At 45.7% G+C, this 22302-nt stretch overlaps 1 protein-coding gene across 1 annotated transcript; it reads right to left on the minus strand.

Annotated features, from left to right (window-relative positions):
- Nucleotides 1–7956: 7956 nt before the first annotated feature.
- LOC120678083 lies at nucleotides 7957–10013 on the minus strand. The gene is made up of 3 exons (XM_039959241.1): nucleotides 9678–10013; nucleotides 8805–9590; nucleotides 7957–8142 (listed from the first exon to the last, which is right to left on the minus strand). The coding sequence occupies exons 1-3, from the start codon at nucleotides 10011–10013 to the stop codon at nucleotides 7957–7959; spliced, it is 1308 nt and encodes a 435-aa protein (XP_039815175.1).
- Between the last annotated feature and the right edge of the window lie 12289 nt (nucleotides 10014–22302).

Below are 22302 nucleotides of genomic sequence, written 5' to 3' on the forward strand. Positions count from 1 at the left end.
ACTGATCCTGCATAAGGACGCAGCCTAGGCCCGTACCTGATGCATTACAACAAGTATTAATGGCCGAACAATATCCGGCGAAAATAAACATGGATGAGAACATAGTCGGGACCCGTACCTGATGCATCACAGTACACATCAAAAGGCCGGGTAATATCTGGCTGAGCGAGGACAGGGGCAGACGTCAGAAGCTTTCTCAAAGTCTGAAAAGCCTGCTCACATTTGTCGTCCCAATTAAATCTCACCTCTTTCTTGAGTAGTTCAGTCATGGGTCTAGCAATTTTTGAAAACTCTGGCACAAACCGCCGGTAATACCCTGCTAGCTCAAGGAAACTCCGGATCTCTGAAACAGACTCTGGAGTCTTCCAATTCAGGACATCCTGAATCTTGCTAGGATCAACAGAAATCCCCTTGTCTGAGATGATGTGACCCAAGAACTGGACTTCCTTTAGCCAGAAATCACATTTGCTAAATTTGGCATACAACTTGTGCTCCCGCAGGCGCTGAAGCACAATGCGGAGATGCTCTGCATGTTCTTCTTCATTCTTGGAAAATACCAGGATGTCGTCAATGAAAATCATGACGAATTTATCTAGCTCGGGTATGAACACCGAGTTCATGAGATACATGAAATGAGTAGGGGTATTCGTTAGCCCGAAAGACATGACCAGATATTCAAAAAGTCCGTATCTGGTGGAAAAAGCCGTCTTGGGAATATCCTCAGCTCTAATCTTTATCTGATAATAGCCAGAGCGGAGATCAATCTTGGAAAACACTTTGTCCCCGAATAGCTGATCAAACAGGATGTCAATCCGGGGAAGTGGGTACTTATTCTTGATGGTGACGGCATTCAAAAGTCTATAGTCCACACACAACCTGAGGCTTTCATCTTTCTTTTTCACAAAGAGTGCAGGACAGCCCCATGGTGACGTGCTAGGACGGATGTAGCCTTTTTCAAGCAATTCCTACAATTGTTTCTTTAACTCCGCCAACTCATTGGGTGGCATCCGGTAAGGCCTCCTAGAAATCGGTGCCGTACCCGGTTGCAATTCAATGGTAAACTCCACGTCACGATCAGGCGGCATTCCAGGCAAATCATCCAAAAAGACGTCCGGATATTCACACACCACTGGTATATCTTCTAGCTTTTTACCCTCAACCTGATGCACCGTAGGTGTCAAGGACATATGATCTTTCAAATGTAAAGTCATACACCCACGAATGGAAGATTTGATGTGCATAGATTGTGAGGTCGTGTCCAGACTAACTCCCTGGCCCTCCATCCAGTTCATACCCAATATAATATCTATCCTTTGGGTCGGTAACATTATCAGGGCCGTAGGAAAAAATTTTCCTTGCAACTGTAGGGGTACTTGCTTAACAAACTGATTGGTGATTAACTTTCCCCCAGGCGAATGAATATGGTATGGCTTGGGCATGCTTTCTATTTTTAATACCAGTCTATCAACACACCCCTTGCTAATAAAAGTATGAGATGCCCCTGAATCAAATAACACTGTAACGGGTTGTTCATTTACTGAGAACGTACCCGCCATCACTGGAGCTCCCTCAGGAATACCCTCGAGGGTGGTGTAGTGCACCTGTCCTGGCTTGAAGTGAGCCACTTGCTACTTCTGACCCTGCTGGCTCGATTGCTGGCCTTGCTTGGGTGGCATGGGACAGTTCCGTGCAAAGTGACCAAGCTGTCCGCAGTTGTAGCATGGAAACAAATTGGGGCGTACCCCCGGCTGCTGCACCCAGCCCTTCTGCTCATTCTGCTGAGGAGCAGGAGGCCTGACTATCCCCTGTGGCTGAGTGTACTGAGGGGGCCTGTATCCCCACTGCTGCTGTGGCTGGTGCTGAAAGGGGGCTCGATGTGGTCCCAACTGCAGCAAGCGAAACCTCTGAGGGGCGCTGCTAGAAGATCCCACTGCCGGCGCCTTCCTTTTCTTTTCTGCCTTGTGAGCTAGGTGGGCGTCCTCCTGTATGATAGCCCCATTGACCATCTCACTGAAACTATCAAACTTGACCATTGCCAAGCGATCCTGGAGCTTACTACTGAGCCCCTGCCTGAAGCAAGCCTGCTTCTTCTCATCAGTGTCTACGTGATATCCTGCGTACTGCGATAAATTATTGAAGGCCTGGGAGTACTGTAGAACACTGTTGTTACCCTGTTTCAGGGCCAAGAACTCAATGAGCTTCCTGCGAATGACCCCTGCAGGAATATGATGTGCTCGGAAGGCATTCTTGAACTCCGCCCAGGTGAACCGAGTGCCCGCAGGGAACATGGCCACGTGATTGTCCCACCACGTGCGTGCAGGACCCCTGAGTTGCTGGGCTGCAAATCCCGCCTTGTCCCCATCCTGGTACGGGTGCAGGGTGAACTTGGACTCTATGGTCCGGAGCCAACTATCCGCCTCCAATGGCTCATCCGCTTTATGAAAAAGCGGTGGTTGAGTACTCAGAAATTGCTCATAACCAGGGATATGTGGCTGGTGCTGATGCTTAGGCTGCGGCGCTCTGCCCTGCGCCACAAGCTCACGGAGGAGTGCCGTCTGCTCATCGCGCCCAGTGAGCATAGCCGCGATGGCCTGGGCCAACTCAGGAGGGTTTGGTGGCTCTCCCATTCTGCATTCAACCATGATTGGGTTAGTTACATTTTTTCTGATTACTTAAGAAAAATCTTGACTACAATTAACATCCCAATCATGGAAGAAATCGTCGAAAATCAATTATTTGAACACAACTTAGGGGTCTCTGTTCATTCTCAACCGGTCAGACCGGTGCAACAGACCGGTCAGATCGGTCTGCATGGATCTGCATGGGGTCTACGTAGATCAACCGGTCAGACCGGTGTCCAAGACCGGTCAGACCGGTCCCAAGCAGAGATGAACTTCTAAGTCCTAGCTGTGCACCAACCCCATAATTCAAACCATTTACTGCAAATTTTGGAAATCACGATGCCATGATGCATGATATAATACATAAACTCCCGTAGCAAACTTTCACATGCAACTAGAAACTTATATGCCACGATGCATGATGCATGAGCGTCTTACGTAAATCTCTCAACCAAAACTAAACATTTATCTACTACTCGAACACCGACTATATATACATAGGGCTTAGTACGATCGACATTCCCCCCATATTAGTATACCACCCGATCCTAAGTCAGGACTCCATTTTTAAATTTGTAATCTCTGAAAATTAGTCATGCTCGTACCACCCCCAGTGCGTTTCGGCTCTGATACCAGCTGTGACGGAACTGCCAAATTAAAACTCTAATTAAGCGTAATGGCCGTCATTTGAACACATCGGGCGCATTAGCTTAACGGCTTAATTTGGCGATCCTTTCTCAACCCACGGCCCGATCGAAACAACACCGGTAGTCCCAGGCGAAGGTGGGCGCAGATGGTACAAGCATTACACATTACTTAAAAATACAAGAGCGAACACGAGATGAAACATTAAGTTTTACAAACCGAGTTCAAATACATAAATAATTTACAAACCTAACTTTACAATAGACACGACTGAAGTTCAAATATAAAAAATCCTACAACTACTCTATCTTTCACCAGTTCTGCTTCTTCAAGACCGGTCAGACCGGTTCTACCAACCGGTCGGACCGGTCGGCACTGCCTGCCGACTCCCCCGGTCAGACCGGTCCAACGGACCGGTCAGACCGGTCTACGCAAATCAGAAAGGATGCACACTCGGCCCACAAGTGCACAACCCGATAGCGCCCTAACCTAAGGGTCCCGCTCCTCGACCTGCCACCCCTCTGCGTCCCGGCGGATGAACTTGACACAACAGGGGCAGAAATCGATGTCCGGGTGTCCTGTAATAATAAAGGTGGCAACAAACCCTGAGTATTCTAATACTCAGCAAGGGTTACCTGACTAGTGGGTATAACTTAGCCCACATATCTAGACATGCAAGGCTTTTGGGCTGGAGGTTTGTTTTGCAGAAATAGCAACTAGATGTGTATCCTTATTTTTAATGTTTTAGCCGCATATTTTATATAGCTAGACTCTCACTAATGTTTGCCTGTCTACACACCCATGTGGAGCATCCAATTAAGATTCAGAATTTATATCCATTTTTATATCTCTAATACCCTAACTCATTCGCTACGATGTGACAAAGAGATCAAGGCCCTCATATCCGCGAGACACGGCGAATCGATTCGATTTAACCTTGCAAGGTGGACCTAACCAACACGGCACGTATTTGCCCCGTCGGACTATACATGCCACCCATTCCCCTCCCCGCCTCAAACTACAGGAACCAGCCCAACGACATATGGTCAGCCGAGCTCAACGTGAGACCACCAAAAGTAAACATATGCATCCCAATTCTCCGCGACTACTCGACTCGCCCCAGGAGTTGGGTGCGGGTTCCTGTACTTTCGAAGCAAGGCAGTACTCGGCTTACCGGTTTCGACTACCTCCTACTCCCGGCATGCGGTTAGTACAATTCAATCCCCGATCAGCACTGCCACAACAACCGGTCCTTAATCGACACAGACGGGGCTAACACACCCAGGAACCCTGTCCTGCTGCCAAACCTAATACCATCATCCCCGTCCGGTCTCACATCTCCATAACCATTTCAAACCAGTTCAACAAAGATAATAATGTATCTCGCGAGTAACCGGCAATTACTCGGCTTCTAAAGTTTCCTGTGTCTCGCGAGTGACACGAAGCCACCTGACTTCTACCGGACTTATTTAGCCTAGCACCGCTATCGACCTAGACTTACTAGTAAACTCAAGGAAACCTAGGGATTATGCAGCTAGGGTTCCAATCAATCCCTAATACGTAATGCACAAGTAATAGATAAAACATATACATAGTGAGTCATAATTTAAAATAATAGGACATGCACCGGGGCTTGACTTGCGTCTGCTGCACCACACTGGGGTTAGCCGGGCCTTGGGCCGACTCCCCGAGAACCTCCTCTGGCGGGGCTTGCCCCTGCGGCTCCTGTGGCTCCGCAACCACCTCGTATACGACCTCCTCCGCCGCGGCTGCTACACGTGTGCATATGCATGTGACATGAGAATGCATGCATGATTTATAAAAATTACAAGTAATCGATACCCAATTAAATTTCCAACTAATTGTATCAACAACCACCTATTTACCCCTGCTCAGCCCAGCTATACCGGTCAGACCGGTCTCTAACACCGGTCAGACCGGTCCTACTCGACGCAACAAGCTACCGGTCAGACCGGTCCTTTCGACCAGTCAGACCGGTCCTACCCAGCCAGAAGCTAGGATCCTAGGCGTGGCGACAATCGCCCACCAACGCCAACACCCTTCTAGGCACTAGTTCCTGGGATTCACTAGGACATATACAACCAGAGAGAACCGCCTAAAACCATCTAGAAGAGGAGATCGACCCAAACCCCTAATTTACCTTGAATGGCTCCTCCCCACGAAGAACTTGCGATCCCGCGTCACCCCATGGAAGAGTTCATGCCAGGGACAATCCTTGACTCCGATTGGAAGCTTCCCACACGTTGGATTTGAATTGGGGTGAGGGATTTGAGAGGGAGGGTTTGGGAGGGAGGGGGGAGCACGGGAGAATGAGGGATAGGGTGCTGGGCGACGGGGTAACACTGAGGGATTTGGTGAGGGAGAGAGTGAGGTTTAAATGACGTGGGGCCCCTCAACCCGGTTCGGTCCAGTTAGACCGGTCAGACCGGTCGCCACTACCAGTCAGACTGGTCCGGCCCAGGCTGAAAGGAGGAGTTTTGTTTTTGTACTTTGCCGTGTGAGTTTGAAACTAATGACCTTAATTATCTCAATTACCGAGGACTAACACCTGGGTGTTACAGGCGCGCGGCATGGCCGCGTCGTGCGCGGGGCGCGTGGCGTTGCGCGCCGTGCGGAGGCAGTTGGTACGGCGCGTACTGGGGATGTGTAGAACGCGGACGTCGCCGACGCTGACCTTCTCTCGCACGAAGTGGATGTCGAGCTCAATGTGCTTCGTCCACTTGTGATGAACTGGGTTGCGCGACATGTATGTGGTAGAAACATTGTCGCAGAACACAAGCGTGGCCTTGGCGACGCCGTGGTGAAGCTCACCGAGCAAGTAACGAATCCATGTGCACTTGGCGACTGCATTAGCGACGCCACGGTATTCAGTCTCTGCGCTTGATCGGGATACCGTCGTCTGCCGTTTCGCCAACCAGGACACCAGTGAGTCCCCAAGGAACACGCAGAAGCCGAACGTAGAACGCCGCGTGTCTGGGCAGCCGTCCCGGTCTACGTCTGAGTACGCGGTGAGCGTTGTCGATGGCGAGGCGCGGAGATGGACACCGAGCGATGGTGTGCCCTTGATGTAGCGCAGGATCCTCTTCAGCATGTCGGCGTGTACCTCAGTAGGAGCGTGCATGTGGAGCCACACTTGTTGCACGGCGAGGGCGATGTCGGGCCTTGTGAGTGTGAGATATTGTAGGGCGCCGGCCATGCTGCGGTAGAAGCTGGGATCGGTGACTGGCGTGCCGTCCTGTGTCGATGCCTTCGCCTTGGTGTCGCAGGGCATAGCCACTGGTTTACAGTTGGCCATGCCAGCTCGCTTGAGGAGGTCATGGCCGTAGCTGGCCTGCGAGAGGAAGAAGCCGTCGGAGGAGCGATGGACGTCGATGCCCAGGAAGTAGGAAAGGGCGCCCATGTCCTTGACGGCGAACTCGGACTTGAGGTGGGTGATGATTTGCTGGAGAAGACTCGTGGACGATGCCGAGAGGATCATGTCGTCGACGTACAGTAGGAGATACGCCATCCCTGTAGGAGAGGAGATGATGAACAACGACGAGTCCGAGCGGGCCTGATGAAAGCCGATCGTCTGGACAAACTCCGTGAAGCGCGTGAACCACACGCGAGGAGCTTGCCGGAGGCCGTAGAGGGATCGTTGAAGTTCACACACAGCGGTTGGGCATGCGGAATCAGCGAATCCCGTGGGCTGTTGGCAGTACACGCGTTCCTTGAGGTCGCCTTGGAGAAACTCATTGGAGACGTCAAGTTGGTGCGCGGGCCATTGCTTGGAAGCAACGACGGCAAGCACTGAGCGGATGGTGGCGGGCTTGACGACCGGCGTGAACGTTTCCCAGAAGTCTATGCTGGGCCGTTGGTTGAACCCGCGAACAACCCACCTCGCCTTGTAGCGCTCCAGCGTGCCGTCGGAGCGCAGCTTGTGCTTGAACATCCATTTGCCGGTGATGACGCGTGCTCCCGGAGGTTGGTCGACGAGGGACCAGGTGCCATTGCGCAGTAGGGCGTCGAACTCGGCTTGCATTGCACCATGCCAGTTGGGGTCCTCAAGAACGACACGAACTGACGACGGCACGGGTGAGACAGTTTGGGTTGTAGCTGAGAGGGCATATTTGGGGTTGGGTTTGTGTATGCCGGCTTTGGCGAGTGTGAGCATGCGATGGCCAGTGGGTGTAGCAGACGTGCGCGGTACAGGGTCAGGTGAGGGGGATGTTGTTGACATGGGTGGACTCGTGGGCGAGGCAGGAGATGCTGTGGGTGAGGCTTGCGGTGGTGGCGGCGAGCTAAATGGCTGAGGGAGGACAGGAACGGTGTCGTCGACTGGAGGCGTATGCATGGGCATGTGCGTGGGATGCGGTTGGCGCTGCCGGAAGGGGAACTGACTCTCGTCGAAGACAACGTGTCGTGAGGTGAGCACGCGGCGCGTCGTGAGATCGAAGCACCGGTAGCCGCGGTGATCTGGCGGGTAGCCGATGAAGACGCACGGCGTGGATCTAGGCTGGAGCTTGTGGGACGTCGTCGCGGTAGTGTTGGGGAAGCACAACGCACCGAACACCCGAAGCTCGTCGTAGCTGGGAGGAATGCCGAAGAGGAGGTCGAACGGCATCGTGGAGCCGGTGGCACGACACGGCCGGCGGTTGATGAGGTGCGTGGTCGTGGAGAGCACCTCGGCCTAGAACGTGTAGTCGGCACCGCTGTGAACGAGGAGCGTACGAGCGCAGTCGTTCAGAGTGCAGAGGATCCGCTCGGCCTTCCCGTTCTGCTGAGATGTGTACGGGCAGGAGAGCCTAAACAGCACGCCATGGTCGGCAAGCAGCGTTCGCAGCGCGATGGTGTCGAACTCCCTGCCATTATCAGTCTGCAAAGCAAGCATTCGCAAACCAAACTGGGTACCCACATAAGCATGAAAATTTCGCAGGATTGGCAGGGTTTCTGATTTGTGGCGCATGGGAAGATCCAAATGTAGTGGGTGAAATCGTCAAGGAGAGCAAGATAGTACTTATAGCCCAAGAAGCTGAACACAGGAGAGGTCCAAACATCCGCATGAACAATTTGGAAAGGAAAATATGTTATAGATTCACTGGTAGCAAATGGTAACCTAACATGTTTGCCCATCTGACAAGAAGAGCAAGTGTGGGAGGTGTCTTTATTACACTGGAAATCAAAAGACTGAAGCAAAGTAGATAGGGTTTGCCGGCCGGGATGTCCGAGGCGCTGATGCCAGAGATCACGAGTGCAGGACGAACTGAGAGCGATCTGTGGCGGCAGTCGGAGCGGGTAGAGGTTGCCGGAGCTTTCACATCAGAGGGTCACCGTTCAGGTGGGAAGATCCTTGACTGAAAAACCGTTAGGATCAAATTCAATTGAAACATTGTTATCACGTGTAAGTTGACGAACGGAGATCAAGTTCTTTACTAGATGAGGAGAGACAAGAACATTGTTGAGAAGTAAGGGGGTACTGGAGGTAGGAATGGAGGTGCAGGCTGAGTGGGTGACCGGCAGCCTAGCACCGTTTCCAACCGTGATGTAAGAGGAGGATGAAACGGGGGAGGAGGAAGAGAGGATACTGGGATTTTTGGACATGTGTGTGGTGGAGCCGGTGTCGAGGAACCAATCGCCGGAGCTTGGAGGCTGCTGCTGAGGACCCCCGACCGATGAGAGCGCAGAGAGCACGGCCTGCTGATCCCAGGCTGAGGAAGGCGGCACAGTCGGGGCGGGCAGCTGGAGCTGGTGTTGCGCCGTCATTGCCTGTTGGGGCTGGAACGGCGGGCGCAGCCCGAGGACGCCAGCACCGGGTGTGCGAAATGGCATGGGCCATGCCTGGACCAGCCCAGTCCAGGGGTTGTAGCCAGCGGCCCAAGGCAAGGGCTGTGGAGAGCCGCTCTGGGGTTGGCCACCGGACGCGCCGGCATTGCGCGTGCCCTGGGCGCCGCCGGAGTTGGAGCCGGAGTTGTTGGCGCCGCGATGCTTGTCCCGCTGGGATCGGTTGCGAGAGTTGCCGCCATTCCCGGTGTTGGTGGAGTTGTTGGAGGATGTCCCGTGGCCGGCAGCGTACGCCTGGCCCGACGCGACCTTGTCGTCGTGCTTGTCGCAGAGCTCCTCTAGGAGGAGGAAGGAACGGGCGGAAGCGAAGGTGTGCGGCGGCGACTTGGACGTGACGATGGGCTTGAGATGGCGATAGCGCGGATTCAGCCCGCGCAGAAGATTGAGCACTTGGCTCGGCTCGGAGACGGGGTGACCAAGGTCGCGGAGGATGTCGGCGAGGTGCTTGAGTTGGCCACAGTAGTCGTCGATGCTCAGGTCGCCCTGCTACAGGGAACGGAGTTCGGCTTCGACGAGGACGGCGCGGTGCATCTCATTGTCGCGGAACAAGCCCTCGATGGAGTTCCAGACGGTGAACGCAGATGCGCGCGGCTGGTAGATGAGGTTGAACACCTCGGTGTGCACCGTGGTCTGGAGCCAATTGACCACGCTGTGGTCATTGAGGATCCATTCGGCGTCGTGCTCGTCGAGGGGCGGCGGCGAGAAGACGTGGGGTGCGAGGCCGAACTTCCCGAGAACGGAGTCGAAGTAGCAGCGCCATTGGCTGTAATTGGACTCCTTGAGGCCGAGGGTGATGGGGATGTGGGAGCGGATGTTGATCTGCTGGACGACGGCCGCTGGAGCCGGTGGGAGGGCGACATCGCCGGCGTCGTCCGAGGAGGAAGAGGAGTGGCGAGGGGAGGCCATGGCTGCGGGAGATGAGGTGGGCACGAACGGAATTTCCAGGGAGGATTGTTCGTAAGCTGATACCATGAAAGAAGGGATAGAGATGGAGAGAACAACCGCAAAACTTTCATTGATCTCTCTTGGACTTTAAATACATCGTGAGTGTACACTGAGCACAGGCATGCCGGCGTTCCCGGTCATGCGCGAGCGATGCGCGCGTGCAGCTAGCGGCGGACGAGTCCTATGCTGCATGCGCTCATGCGGTGGCCGCGTCGTGCGCGGGGCGCGTGGCGTCGCATGCCGTGCGGAGGCGGTTAGCAACGGCATCGCCTCCCCTATCACATTGGAGCCGTAAGCCTCTATTTGAAACGTTGTTGCCATTACACTTTCGCTTAGCCCGTTACAATCTCTCTTGACTCTCTCTCTCTCTCTTAAGGCTATTATAATGAAATAAAATCATAGGGCATTTGCAAAATCGCCACAGATATTTTGCTAGAATTCCACTTCAATAAAATTATGATGGTATTTCTGTAATTTTTTAGTTGCAAATTTCTAAATGGTTCAAAGCGGGGCAAATTTACAATCGTGCAAAACTTATCTAGGCCTGCATCATGAGCAGCATGTATAGCCCGCACCGAGATAATATCATAAAGTTGTAGGATGCCGAACTAAACTGTCAAAAGTGATGAATCATCCATTTATCCTTGTCCAAGGGGCCATATCTAGTAGTTGATACAAAATACATGTTTTTGTTTACTAAACAGTTAAAAATGATAGGACAAATTTGCTGTATGCCATTCACTAAAACTTTTCCCTGACCTACCATCTAAAAAACTCATATCTTGTAAATGCCATTGTTCATAAATTTTAATTTCTTTCGTGCCATTGCTAACCATATTCTGGTAGTTTTAGCTAACAAACATGTCAAAATGATCTTTTGTCCATGCTCTTAGGTGGACCCGATTTCACTGGTGTTGGCAGCCAAAGTTGGCAATTGCCGAGGCCGACCGGTCTGGGTCTGTATAATCCGAGTGGAATTATGTCTGTAATTTAAAGTCCTTTTGTAACCCGATTTGGAAGGGGTACGTCTCCCCGGCATATAAATATAAAGGCCACGGCCGATTGAGGTTCTTCTACCCAATTGAATCAATCAATCAATTATTTTCCTCAAACCCTAGCTTTTCCAACATCGTGTTGTTCTTTGCTCGTCTCTACGGCGTTCAAGGGCGTCTTGGATGGCCTGCCGACTTCAAGACAACACTAGATCTGCAATCTCCGATGGGGTCCCTCCCGAGCTCGCGGTTTTAGGTTTCGCGGCGTTCTCTGCGTCCGAACGGTCTGACCGGTTGGCGCTACCGGTCTGACTGGTCGCTGGGGTTCTTCGCTGGTGATCAGATCGTTTGCGATCCACGCGTTCTAGCGCTTGTTTGTTGACTAATTCTGCGTCAACATACTTTTTGGTGACTCCGCTGGGTACAGATAACCATCCATCGACAGCTATGGCCGATGACAAGGGGATCCCCTCCAAGGTAGAGTCAACTCCCATTGAAGTCAAATATGAGGACATAACTGAGGAGAGCCGCAAGCAATTCGAGGCCCAGTTCAAGAAGGAGCAGGAGGCCACAAGAAGATTGCTTGCCTATTATGGGAAGACTCGGCAAGGCGTCATCGAGAAAGAGAAGTTCGTCATGCCTTCGTTCACGCCGCCGAACCCATCTACTACTACTACATCTACTTCTGGCCCGAGCAATGTAAGTTTTGCAGACGACTCTCCTAAGCAGTTTGTAGATGCGTTTTGTAGTAGGTTTGAGGAGTCGCAAAGACTTACAACAAGGTTTACTTATCCATGTGAGTATGCGACTTGGTGATGACAATGGGAAAGAACTAGCTCGTGATTATTGTACGGGAACCCCTAATGCTAGTTCTTCGGCTGCGTAGACAGAAAACCCACAACAATATTTCTCTCGATGTTGTAATAAACTTGTTCAATCTTCTTGCAATTTTCACTTTTCTTTGATTATTCAAGGAAACAACCAATGATACCATACACTTACAATTCATCCTTGTTTTTTTTTTGCTCACCCTATCGGTGTTTAGCCTATAAGCAGTCCCGCTGCCCCGTGTCTGACATCATCAATGTTTGCTTCTCATCTCTTTGCTTCTACAAGCTTTAGATGACATGATCTTGACTTTGTAATTTACAATAACATACAATCCAAAACTCAAGAAACTCATTAGTCCTTTAGTTCTTTATGCTATTCAACCACCAAAACACAAGCGGCCAACATACACTTTCACAAACACAATTCCCCAACTATAGCCAATCTTCCTACTAATCTTGTCCCTGTACATGCTACAATTTAATTTATATTTCCTAATTTGGGTGACCCAATGGTACACCTTATTCTCAAATCGTCGCTTAACTACGACCCTAGTTATGAACCTTAATACAAAATCATAAGATTCACATATTTGAAACCAAATCATGTAATAGCTCAAATACAAGCCCGAGTTGTATGTTTTGTTGAAATGTTTTTGAATGTCATTATTTTTTTGCCCATTCTATATGCCTAGTCGGGTGATGTTGGAGCATCTTTCCCCTCTTTCTAGTTCAGCTACACATAATTAGCACTCTTGATTTTTGTGGAATTAGTTAGTCATACAATACATCCGTGCGAACTCATCAAAATGATCTCCTTTTATTTACTACCATTTCAATTTAGGAAAAAGCTTATATGAAAGATTGCTGGAAAATTTAAATAAAAAACTATAAAAATAGAGGACATGTTCACACTTTGACAAGTTCTTAAGAGTAGAGACACTTATATATAAGATGCCCCAAAACACAGATTCAATCAAGTCCATGTCACTTTGAATTTTTTATGGCACTGATCATCTTTCATAATTCATTCACAGTTTGAAAACTAATACACAATTGATTTTCACACAGTTTTTATACATAGTATGTTTTGACTAGATAAAAACTCCAAGCCCGACATGATGTGCTATGAATGATAGTTTTTAGGATTCTCATTTGTGTGTGCACTAGCATTCGTTTAGTTGTGTGGCCATGCTTATAAAAATGGGAATGAACTATTACCATAGTTGCCAATGATTTAGCACAACTTCACAATGGACCATGTAACAGTTTTGTTAGCTTAATGCATTCATTGTTTTCCATGAAAAATTCAAGTGTTAAGAGTGTGTTTAGATCTTTTGGCAAAAATCTTTTGGAAGGGAATCTTGCTATTTAGGAGTTTTAAATAAAATCTATTTGCAAAACTTTTTGCACGGATGAGTTGTAAATTGCGAGATGAATCTAACGAGCCCAATTAATCCATAGAATCACTGATGCAAATCATGGATTAAGTAGGCTCATTAGATTCATCTCGCGATTGACCATCCATCCGTACAAAATGTTTTGTAAATAGATTTTATTTAATACTCCATGCATTTGCCCAAATATTCGATGTGACGTTTTTGGGTGTAAATTTTTTGAATCTAAACACACCCTAATATTATCAAAATAGGAATCTAGAGGCTCAAATCATGGGGCCTCAACTTTGTCAAGGGGATCATAAGACCATTACAACCCTTCAAATTCTAGGTCCAAGATTTACTTACCACGCCTACCTTAAGATGAAAAAATTACTATTGCTTAACATAGTAACAACAAATTACTTCTATGCGCTGGCAAAATATGGCTAGGGTCCATTCGAGATACATTATACATCTTAAGGATATGCTAACTTGTCGTGTAGCAAGATATGTATTGATCATTAAATTCTCACTAATATTTATGTCTTTTCTCTACTGTGAGGATATAAGTTTACCTGCAAATTGATTATATATCTTAATCATATCATCATCATAGCTACAAACTCATCTCTATCTTAAAAGATAGCACCAATATAGCCTCAAGCTCGATTATATATCTTAAGGATATAGACGGTAAAGCTGCAAGTAACTATATCTATCTTAGAGATAGAGCTAGTACAGCCGCGAATGACTATATAAACAGCCCCATTCTCGGTTTGTTCCGTCAACAACATTGCAGTATAAACAGTCTTATATCAAAGGTTTGCAATCTCTTCGCCCAAAGGAGGAAAGCTGAAGTTGTGTAGAGAGTACCATGGCCACCGATGCCCCTCATGTTCTTGTAGTTGACGATACATTTCTTGATCGTCTTGTGGCATCCCGGGTCCTTAAGGGTAGTAACATTCAAGGTGCAATATGACTATTATGAATCTTTCTACTCCATTCTACAATTAGTCTTTTAGTTATATTGCTTATCAGGTTTTATTGTTTATTTTTTCACACTTCTTGAAATTGGATAAAAGTAGTACATAGTAGGGATTTACGATTCTATACTAGCATTGATGTACTTCTGTAATGTTGTGGTTGATATTTTCTTACTGTAACATGATTTGGCTTTAAATATAGAATAAATAGGAAATTTTAAAATTTATAATAGGTATAATGTCAAGCTATTTCAGTGTCTCTAGTCTTCTTTATGTTCACAAAATAAGTGTTTCAATGTTCAATAATTCTTATTATCGCTACAAATATTATTATATTGCAGTGACTATTAAGGAGGGCCCAAAGCAAGCCTTGGAGTTTCTAAATATGGTATATCAATAGTTTTATATAGTTTTTGTGAATGATATTGACACAGATGCACTTACTTAATTAGTTTATTTGGTTATGAACTTTTTGACATGTTCGACATAATCATTCTATGTAGGAACATGATGTGAAGTTGATTCTGACTGATTATTGTATGCCTGATATGATTGGGTATGATCTTCTAATGGAGGTTAAGGTAGAGTTCTTTCATAAATTAAAAAAAACTTTTTGTTTTCATTGTGCCACATATAGTTTCATTGACATATGTTATGTTGAATTTTGTACCTAACATCTCTAAATATTGGAAAACATTATTTATTAACAAAATTTGTTTAATTCACTCAAGGAATCACCTAAGCTGAAGCACATTCCTGTGGTGATCATGTCCTCTGACAACATCCCTGAAAGGATGAAAAAGTGAGTGAAGATTAGAACTATCGAGTCATTGCATCAGATAGACAATTATTACTATATGTATTCACTTTATATTGTGCACACCTTTTGTATGTAGGTGCTTGGATGCAGGGGCGAAGGAGTATATCATTAAGCATCTCAGTGCTGTTGACGTGCCCCGTATTCTGAGTTACATTTGATGAGATGATGTGGGTAACAAATAAAGGACTACATGAACTCCTATGTAGGGTTCCATGTTTCTAGTTCTCTAGTTGTCGTTATTTACATTTCACCATGTGTAGTCATGTTTATGGCATTAGTTTTTTCTGCTATCTAATTCAACCTCTATCAGACAGTGATGTGGTTTTTATTACATTCATATAATATCTAGTTTCGTGTAAACCTAAATTCGTGATGGAGACTTTGTATCAGAAACTAGTCAGAATTGGATATGGTGGATATGATGGTTCCTTATCAGTTTTCCAATGCCAGAGCAAACAAGGGAGGACAAGACAGATTGTGTTCTTCCTTTTGCCGCTAGGCCTTGCACAAATTTCCACGTCTATTGCTTTAATTCTTCTCCAAATTTGGTTCAGAATCCTTCTAAAATGTATTCCATGACTTCTAGATGGCCCGTCTATAACACATCCATGAATTAACTTTGAGCTCAAATCAATACATTAGTAGCCTCCATGTTTCCTAAACTGACATTAATTCAATGAATCGCTGTGTGATATCTGTAAATCCTACTTTCTTGACCATGGGTAATACTTAAGTCATGATGGGCTCAAATAGACTTCAAACGGGGCAAGTCTAATCATACCAAAGCCATCTAGACCCTTGACCATGCCCCATTGCTCCACATGCATGGCTTGGAGTAGCCCTTCAAGTTGGCAAGCTGAAACTTGGCTTTTGGGTACCATTTTATGTTTTTTAATCAAAACACATGAAAATAACTTTGTTATGCAAATTGTCATAAGTAGGCAAAAATAATCAACATTGATTACTACTGCATAAAGATAAAAGAAAAAATTCTCTATTTGTCACTAGTTAAGCGGAGGCTTCTTTATCTGATACTATTCAACACGGTTGAACTTTTATTCCTTATTTGACACTTTTGTGGATTTTGTTACTTAGCTTTAACTCACCCATGGATTTTGCCCTTTTTGTCAACCAAAGTGACCTTCAAATCACTTCCAAAATTCATGAAAGTTTTTTTTATTGATAAACATATGTGCATGAACTCATTTTTCATAAAGACACACATGTATAAATTAAAGGAAAAAGTTCTTTTTTTTACTATCCAACTATCACCCGAGTTCAATTTTGACCATCCAACTCTAATACTGGGCATTCTTGACCATCGGACTATCAAAACCGTTTATATTTAGCCATGGAAAAGATGTGCTTTTATTTAGCATTGCACTGGTTTAAGTTCATACTTTTGGAGTAAAAAAAAGCTATTCTATTCTGGTCTATCTACTTAACCCTTTACAATATTCTGATCCATTTATTAACTCCCAAACTATTCAAATATGTCTACTCACCCCTGATAAAGCTTTTTTTGTTTCTCCTCGTACAATCTACATTGTAAAATTAAATTTGTTGGTTGATGTATGACATTATAGCCAGTGTTCGCCTACACAGGCTACATGGCCGTGTACATGCCGTGTAAATAGTACACATTGTGTACTTGTGTAGTTTAGGCCCTAAACGGTACATTACACGTTACACGGGCTGCATGGTGTGTATATGGTCGAAACAGGCTACACGAAACGGGAAAAACATTCTAATGGGTGAGCAACATAGCGTTTAGGGTGAGTAGGCTGCTATTTAGGAGATAGAGCATGTCTTTTGTAGGCCTTGTTTAAGGATTCAATTTTAATTCGTGCAAGGTGCATACAAAACATCTCAATAGTCACTCTCAGTTGAAATTGCCTATTTTCATCTTGTTATTTAAATTATTTCTAGCTAATTTTATACATATATACAAGTTATTATAACTACTTTTTATCAATATGGTAAAAAACGTGAAATCCGTGTAATATCGTATACATGTCGTGTGCACAATTTACACTACACAGACCCACACCGACCGTTTAGCGTCTACTGTTTAGGTGAACAATGATTATACATATGTGGGAAAACATATTAGATTCTTTTCAAGGCTGTTTTTATATATGTCCGAAACATCTGACGAGATTCTAGACATGAAAATGCATGAAATTCAAAAGTTAGTCACTAAACATTTTTTAGAATTTTTTCAAGCATCATTATGACGGCATTTACCTGCATGAGGTTTAAACTTAAAAGGAAAAAGTCTAAGTTACTCTTCTGAACTATAGCGAAAGTTTGGATAACCTCATAAACTATCGTTTGGTTAATTTTACACCTCAAACTTTGCCCTTTGGTTCTAATACAATTTGTCTTTTTTATTTCTTCATGCATATGTGGAATTTTAAGTTGAACTTTTACAAGACGATAGTACACATCATAACACATTTTAGAAATACATCATAATTTTGTATCATTATTTTGGTAGGTTAGGGTATTTAATAATAAATTAACCATTGAAGTACAAAATTATATGAAAAATAATACTAAAAATTATAATAAAAATTTTTAATATGTATTGTGATGTCCACTATTGCTCTGCAAAATTTGAAATTAAAATTCAACTTGTGTATGGAGAAACAAAAAAGATAAATTTTTTATAGAGGTAAAATGGATTAAATCGCATAATTTAGGGAGTAAATTGAACCAAATTATAATTTAAGAGGTCATTTAGACTTTGGCTATACTTGAAGGGAGTAAATTAGATTTTTTTTCCAACTTCAAAATAGATGGGCGGTATGAAGTTATGAATGGACTGAATTCGGGCCCAACATCACGGGCTTGGAACCCATCGCGGCCCAATTGCGTGCGCTTCGATGAGCTCGGGCTAGGCAGATTCCCGGCCCATGGCGGCCCGTTCAACGCCGCAAACAAGAGTCTTTGACATACATACCATTAAGAAAGTTGGGTGTGCCATACATTGTAACAGCCCACATTTTTAAGAGCATAGATTAACCCTAAGTGAATAGGGTTAAAAGAATAAAAAGGAGAAGAGACAAGAGAAACAAAGGAAAAGAATGAAGGAAAGTGAAACTTAATCAAATTTGGTCAAAATTCATCCATGTTTGAAAAGTTGGCAGGTCAAACTCTCTGAAGAGTGTCAAACAGCAGATTATGTCGACAAGAAGTCAAACTATAGGTTTGAAATTCAAATTCAAAGAAAAAGAGTGAGGATTGACTTAATTGCAGGAAATGACGAAAATGGCCAAGTAACCATGTTTACTAGTCAATAACTTGACATTTGCTGACTAAGTCAACCTTGGTTTGGCATGAAAAAGATAGTGCAAAGTATCAACTTTGCAATGGTGCTAAGTTTGGGAAGTTTAAATGGTGTTTTGATCATGTTTGAAAGCTTCCAAGTTTGAAGGAAACAACAATTCAGCAAAAACAGAGATTCTGCAAGTCTGAAAATAGTGGTGAGTGGCCAAGTTTAGAGGTGAATAAAACGACATCGCATGCAATAATTTTGTGCGACAAGTACCAAAGTGGAAACTTAGATGTATAGGATTCACATTTATACTATTTGGATATATGTAAAATGGCAAGAAGCAATTTAAATTTGAATGCAAAAAGAGCTAAGTGGAATGTTTTTGCTGAAAATTCTGAAACTCGTTTAAACCAGCCATTTGCAGGGCTATTTTTGACTACCATAGAGGCAAAATTTGAGGAGATGACTGAAAGGAAAAATGTATCCTAATGTTAGGAATACAACTTTTGTTTTGGGATATTTCAATGTTAAGTGGGAAAATTTGGAGAAAAGTGCACTACAAGAATCAGGTTCAGCAAAGTTAAGGCTGAATTTGATGTTTACAGTGATGTTCAGGGTCGATTTTGAGTATGATTAAGGCCGAATCAGGAGAAGTGCATATGGAGAGAAATGTTGAGGAATGTACCCTATACAAGTTTTATATTGGGATATTTCGAAGTTTACTAATGTAATTAGGAGAAAAAGAGGCTCGAAATTCAGGGTTCATGCTGAAAGGAAGTTGTTTCAGATATATTCAGATTTTAGCAAATGGGAACAGCAATGTTCAGAGCGCTTTCTGAGCAAGTTAGAGCTCGAATCAAGGAAGGTGCACAACACGAAAATTTGGAGAATTAGGGACCTGAACATGGGGTTTTCATTTGGGTTCAGAAGAGCAAGGGAGGAGCAGAGACAGAACAGAGCTCGGGTTCACCCAGTTCAATGAATCTGGCAGCAAGAAATTGAACCGGCCACGCGTCGATTCGAGCTCGTGCCAGCAGCAATCAATCAAACATGAGGTGGCACTCAAGGGAGGCGGTAAGAATTTGAATAAGACTGCATTAATAGTGTTTCATCGTCATCCACAGGCAGTTCAGCTCCCCTCACGCTCCCTCCCTGTTCTTGCCAAAATCCGTCGTCCTCGCTCGCTCCCAGTTCGATTCCTCGCATACGCAGTATCATCAGCTTCCCCTTGATCGATTCTGACAGTTCCTAGTCCTTGCCGTCGACCACCGCCGCCGGCCCGCCATCATCTTCCCCGTTCTGGTCGCCATAGAGCAGAGGAGCTAGGTCGCCGGTGAGCCCTAAGTCCCGGGGTTCTGAGTGGTGCTTGGTTTGTCTAGGAGGTGGTCTAAAGGTCTTAGATGGTGTAGCAATCGTTTGTTGGCCGATTCCGGGCGTGTTCTCGCCGGAACGCGAGCTCGCCGCCGCGGCCATGGCGCGGCCTCCGGGGACTCCGCGGGGCCCTGTTCTCCGGCGCCTCCAGGGCCTGTTTGGCGACGGGGAGAGCTTTAGGGGGTAGAGGCGATGCTCCTTGGCCCCGGAATCTGGCCGGTGCAGGCCGGGTGTGGCCGGCCACCGCCGCCCGAGCTCTGGCTCGGTGCCGGCCATGGCGGCGCGGCTACAGGCTAGGAGAGAGAGGGGTTCTTGGGGGTCCAGGGGCGCAGGGCATAGGAGTTTCTGGGGCGCGCGCCCGGACTGGCCTCCGGCCGCCGGGGCGGCCGCTCCCCCTGCCGTGCGCGCTTAGAAGCAGAGCAGAGGAGAGGACCTAAGAGAGAAAGAAAAGAAAGAGTAAGGGGCTAAGTGAAAGAAAAGAAGAAGAGAGGGGCTTAGGTGGGAAGGAGAGAGAAGTCTAGGGGGTTTTGTGCAAATAAACCTAGTTTAGATTTTAATTATTTGTATTAACTTGTTTTATATGCTATAAATTGTAGATGAATCCTAAATTAGTGAAACCAATTTTATTAGGTTTGTATGATTTTTCTTTACGCATTAAAAATATAAAATCCATAGGTTAATATTATGGATTAATATTTATTTATTTTCCTTATTCATAAGGGATTTAAATAAATAATTAATTTCTTATTCCATGTAATAATAAAATATGAATAACACTTAACCCATGGTTAGAAAATAATAGGAATAATAATAAATAGGAAATTAGGATTTTCTTAATATAGAATAATTCAAGTTAATCTTAAATGATTGTTAAAAATTTGTTTAGGCTTGATTAATTAGGATTAAATTGTGGTAAGAGTTTTTAACACTGGCAGACCCAAAGGGTGGCCAGGGTATGCCGTGGCATACCCTAAGTGGCCCACCCGGCCCACACAAGAGCATGCAATCGGCCTGCTCCTTCCCAGCCCCAGCAAGCAGAGGCACGCAGCGGAAAAGAAAAAAAAGAGAGACGCGGACTCCGACTCCCTCACGCCATCACGCGCCGCCTCCGCGACCGCCCGTTCGCCCATGGCTCTCCTCCGCTCGGCGTCGCCCAGCAGCACAGCCACGCAGGTCGCTGGAGGGCTAGACGCCGGCTCGCCGTGCCAGTCGCCAGTCACCCCCGAGGCCCCGAGGCCCAAAGACCCCAACTCGATCAGTTCGCCATGCCGTCAGCTGTGAGCTGCTGGCCTGCCACCGGCACCGGCCAGTGCCGGCCGGCGACCATCCTCGCGGCCAGAAAGTAGATTATTGATGTATTCTATTTTATGACATGGTCTATAATCTTTTCAAATTGGTGTTGTTTCTACCGGTGGTAACGGCAAGTGTTGAAAGGGTTTTCTCTGCATTGACTTTTGTGAAAACTAAGCTGAGAAATAAGATGGGAGATAGTCTTTGGAATGATTGTCTACACACATTCATCGAGCGAGATATCTTCTTTCAAGTAGATAAAAATGATATAATTAATACTTTCATGAGCTTTAGAAAGCGTAGGCCTAATAAAAAGAAATAAGGTAATCTCTTTGAGCTATTGTAGGTGTGTAAACTTATTTTATGCAATTTTAAGATTTAATGTGCTCCTACTATTTATATTGTAATCAAGTGTATGCAATTTTAAGTACCGAATCTAATTGCTTATATACCGAATTGCTCGTGAATTTTTTTTGTTGTGTACTGTTTTTTTAGATTGTATCGAATACCGAATTGAATGTTGAACTTTTGACGCGGCATACCCTAAGTTCCCGTCCTAGGTCCGCCACTGGTTTATAAGTATGTGTTAGGTGTTGGATTACAACTTTATAAGGGTATAAAGTTGTAGTTCAATTCTTCCAAATGCCTAGCATTCATGCGCTAACACTGCATATCATCGCGATCAGAATTCGATCGAGGTCGTCCGAGCCGAGTTCGTCAACTCGTTGCCTGAGGCTTCAGAAGAGGAGAAAGGAAGTTAATCAGAATAAAGCTCATACAAGAACTTCAAAGTTGAACCTTCACCTTCCGAATCGGAGCAAGGCAAGCACCGGAGCATCTACGCATACTAATTTCAATTAATTTATATTATTATTTATGTACTGCATTTAAATGCTTAAGTCTAGGAGATGCTTGAAACCCAATTGATGCATGTTCAACATCCTTGACTTAAGGACATCTTTGCCACCTTCCCAACTATTTTAGTTGAACCAAGTGTCTAAAAGAAACCTACACTAAAAGCAACTAAAGGGTTCAAATATTACACAAAGGTTCACTTGGTACAACAAGGCAGTGGTTAATGTCGGATATGGTGGTCGTTGAGTACAGAGCAAAAAAGGAGTTCTGACTCGGTACTCACTTCCAAAGAAAGAATAAATAACTATGGTATGTTTGACCATAGAGAGAGCGGAACCTACCGGTCATATGCTGGCATATGGAACCAGTAAGCCCGGTAGCTTGGTTGGCCTAAATACTTGAACCCAGTTGTACCCCACTCGATGTGGAATTGGTGGCGGGGTCATAGCTTGA

This window comes from Panicum virgatum, chromosome 6N (genome assembly GCF_016808335.1).
Source record: "Panicum virgatum strain AP13 chromosome 6N, P.virgatum_v5, whole genome shotgun sequence".
Taxonomy (NCBI): domain Eukaryota; kingdom Viridiplantae; phylum Streptophyta; class Magnoliopsida; order Poales; family Poaceae; genus Panicum; species Panicum virgatum.